Here is a 3,968-nt window from a genome sequence, read left to right as displayed (position 1 = left end):
TATAATAAAATACAAATAAATAAACAAACAAACAAACAAATAAATAAATAAATAAATAAATAAATAAAATAAAATACTGCTGGTACTACCTTGGTAACGTCCATCTGATCTGACCAATCCATGTTGATGCTGTCTAGGCAGTTACTGGCTTTGTATCTCTTCACAGTAACTGATACGTTGTAGTAGCAGTAGAACATGACCGCTAGAGGAATGATGAAGTTGACAGTGATCACAGTCATTGTGTAGGACACAAAAGATCTGAAATCAAACAGGATTAGTCCCACTTGTAATCCCCACTTCACTTTTAAAATTCACAATCTCTGAAGAAAAGCTTTACAGAGTGGTAAAACTGATAAGAGAGTGGTAAACTAATAAAAAGGGTCTGTAGAGCCTGTACCGGCATTCTTGACTCACGTGTCATTGTTCCTCCAGTTGATGGTGCAGGTGGCTCCTGTGGGGTCGGGAGCATATCCTGCCCAACCAACCATGGGCATAGATGACCAAAACACAGCATTCAGCCAAGCAGCCACAATTACAAGCGTGTATGATACTGTTGTCAGCTTCTGTCCTGTAACAAACACTTATTAATAGATTTCCTAATGCATTTGGCCCCTGTCTTTGAGAAAATAATTAAACACAAATGACAGTCCTTAGTGGTTCATATTTCAATCAGGTAGTTGTATGGATAGCATACCTATGTCAGGTCGACATATGGTAAGGTATCGGTCAATGGCAACCACAGTGAGCAGTCCAATACTAGCCATTCCGAAGAATATATTCAAGGCAGCATAGATCTATAAAAGAGGCAACGAGATCTGTTGTTATTTACATGTACAAAAGTAGCAAACCTAGGCAAAAATAACAAAATTGTAATAAAATAATACTTTTAATGAAAATGTGTCCCAAATATATTTAATATCTAGCACTGTTAGTGGTATATTTTGTCATTTCTTAGAAAAAAAGGGAAAAATATTAAAAATAAAATAAAAACTTACCTTGTAGTATTTAGGCCTAAATACACTTTACATAACACCAGATGACACTGGAGTAAATATTACAGTTATACATTTTGTAGAAAATGGAAAAAAGTTTTTCAAAACCATAAAAAAAGTGAGTGCAAAAAATAAATTTCTAAGAACTAAGAATGTGTTTTTTGACCAATCTTACTCATCATTGACCCCCAAAAATGCACTTTAGCTATGATTATATTCACAATATTGCTTAATTACACAATCAGAATGACTTTGTGTTTATTTATGTGTTGGTTTATGCACACCTGGCAGCCTGTGTAACCAAATTTCCAGCTCCCGTGCAGGTCTGAGGCTGCTGACATGGGGTAACCAATACCGGCTACGCCAATGTCAGTGAAAGCCAGATTGATAATAATAGCATTCGTGGCAGTACGCAGCTCTCTGAACTTCACAAACATCAGTAGCACCACAATGTTACTACACAGACTGACCACTCCTGCCACCAGAGAGACACACAGACAGGGAGAACAGGAGGTTAAGACATCTGTGAACACACACAGACGTTTTCTCATTCATATTTCACCAAGTCCATTTAAAACATTTCCCGTTTTCAGTTTTCCATTTTACACACACAACCCCTGCTGGTTACCTCACACGCTTGGCTAATTCTGTAAATGTCAACTTCAAGGAATGCTTAAAAACATTGTGCTGAATCTAGGCCTCAAAGACATTTCTCTTTTTAGATGCCAACTCAAAAACTTGATAATTATTAAATTAGTTATTTAAAAGTGTCAATATATTTATAGCTAACTGCTAACATCAAAAACACTAAGTACACACGCGCACTGTGCTCTTTACCTGCGGTTATGAGGTATGCAGCAACAATATTGTGTTCAGTTTGTGTGAAGGCGCTCTTTTCACCATATATGGTCTCAGCAGAAGCGTTCAGGAATCCAGATGCCATCTCTTTGTCACACATAATCATATATATACCACTAACATTCACATGTGTTCAAACAAAATCATGGGGCTTGAACGAATCTGAAGTCCAGACTCCCCTTCTTCAGATCATAAAACTGTGTGTGTGCGCTTAGGGGATGTAGAAGGTTATGGGGTGGTTGTGGGAATGAAGGGCTGGAAAAGCATTGGCCTGGATTATGTTCTCTAATTATGTTTTCTGCTTGGTTTGTGAGGACTGAAGGAACTGTTGTTTCTGTACTAATCCTCACATGAAAGCTTTTCATTCCATGCAACAGAAAAGCTTTCTTGGAACGTGGAGTGTATGCCATTAACATAGCCTATTTCAGTTTTTGAAACAAGAAAAGTACAATAATATATTAATAAGCAAAATTCAGCAGTTCAAACGTTTAGCTGATGAGCATCTAAAAAGTTTGAGACCCCAGGAACCAGGATTGTGTGTAATACAGATAAATGAAACACTTCCTACAGCATTTTTGTTATTTCAAGAATGTCAAGTTTGGATTAAACAGCTTGTTTAATATAAAGTGGAGCTTGTTACTTTGAGTGACCTATTAAGTAAATTTTGCTTGTTTGTAACAGACTAAAACAGAGAAAAATATGATGATCCGTTTTAAAACACACCTAAAAGTAAAGGTTCCAAAAGGGGATTTTGCAGCAATGCCATGGAATAATCTTTTTTGGTTCCCCAAAGAATATTTCAGTGAAAAGTTCTTAAAATAACCATTTTTTTTTCTTAGTGTGAGGAACATTTTTGCACTATGAAGAATCTTGTGCAATGGAAAGGTCTATGGATGTTAAAGGTCATCAGTGGAGTCACCGATGTCAATAAAGTCATATTTTTTTACCAAACATTCCATAATGCGGTGCACAAGGGATACCAGATTGTTAGACCTGTGACAACTTAGTGATCTGTTTATTTTGAGCTATTTAAACAACATTCTTTACTAAGAACATCGTGATGCAAGATAGTTTTAGCTTTTTTTTTTTCAGAGAATCTAATTTTATTCATTTTGAAATAAAATTCAAAGCTAATGGCCAAATAAACAAAACTGACTAAGGAAGGAATAAGGAAAGCAAAAGCTAAGATAACACTACGTACATAGGCTACATAAAGTGATTTTTAACTTTTTCTTTAATTATAATCTACATATTATGATTATAAACATTATATATAAAGGGCTGAAGATAAACTCACTTTACTAATCTACATACAAACATCAAAACCTCAAATACCTTCATTGACATAAACAGCAACTCCAATATTAACCACTAGATAGCCTTGTTTGCACCCAATAGTATGTTCCTGCACAACCGGAGGCTGCAGTTTCAGGACCGCAGTTCTAGGACCGCAGTTCCAGGACCCTATTCTTTTGTAACAGCGCCACCTACCGAATCGGATCACTAAAGATGGACAACATGGACAGCAATCAGAGTGAGTAACTTTACCGATTTTCAATTAAGTTTTATTTATAACCTTAAAACGATGCAAAGTTTAAGTAGCCAACGTGAGAACTGCTAAGAAATAGTAATTAATTCCTGATTGCTAGTTTTATTGATTATTACGATGTTCTTAATTTGTGGCCATGATTTAATTCAGCTAAACCTTGTTGATATAATGACTACAATAAGTAAATCTGGCCAGCACATTAATTAAACTTAAAAAGATGATAAAAGCATGTTGATGTGAGATGTGTCAGATTTACCTGTAGCTTACTGTATTAGTGTGAAAACTTGTTTGATACTCATTGTTTTAGCATATTAGTTAAGTATACATCATCTTTCATAATTAAAATGGGCTCATTGCTTGGTTGCACCACAATATGTGTTATTAGCCTGTCCTTTTGGCAGTACTTTAGATTAATCTGGTTGATGTTTGAAAGGCATGGTCAGCGGTTTGCCTTCTGGACTGATGAGGCCAGAAACTTGCTCCAAGGAGCTCTTCAGCCAGTGTACAGAGTGCTATCTCAGAGGATATCCACATTCAGGCTGTCGATGACCACACTGCAGAGCTAAAGA

General features: G+C 36.1%; 1 protein-coding gene across 1 annotated transcript in view; it reads right to left on the bottom strand.

Moving 5' to 3' along the window:
• Window positions 1–2,024, bottom strand: part of rrh (retinal pigment epithelium-derived rhodopsin homolog) — a 3,148-nt gene extending 1,124 nt beyond the window's left edge. The window contains exons 1-5 of the mRNA XM_016457656.1: window positions 1,830–2,024; window positions 1,277–1,467; window positions 695–794; window positions 415–568; window positions 90–258 (exon numbers count right to left, since the gene is read on the bottom strand). Of these exons, the coding sequence (XP_016313142.1) occupies window positions 90–258; window positions 415–568; window positions 695–794; window positions 1,277–1,467; window positions 1,830–1,956 (741 nt within the window). The 5' untranslated portion in view covers window positions 1,957–2,024. The remainder of the gene's footprint in view (window positions 1–89; window positions 259–414; window positions 569–694; window positions 795–1,276; window positions 1,468–1,829) is intronic.
• Between the last annotated feature and the right edge of the window lie 1,944 nt (window positions 2,025–3,968).

The sequence above is a fragment of the Sinocyclocheilus anshuiensis genome, unplaced genomic scaffold (assembly GCF_001515605.1).
Source record: "Sinocyclocheilus anshuiensis isolate Anshui unplaced genomic scaffold, SAMN03320099.WGS_v1.1 scaffold63, whole genome shotgun sequence".
Classification (NCBI taxonomy): Eukaryota; Metazoa; Chordata; class Actinopteri; order Cypriniformes; family Cyprinidae; genus Sinocyclocheilus; species Sinocyclocheilus anshuiensis.
This window is presented reverse-complemented; position numbering and strand designations above follow the sequence as displayed.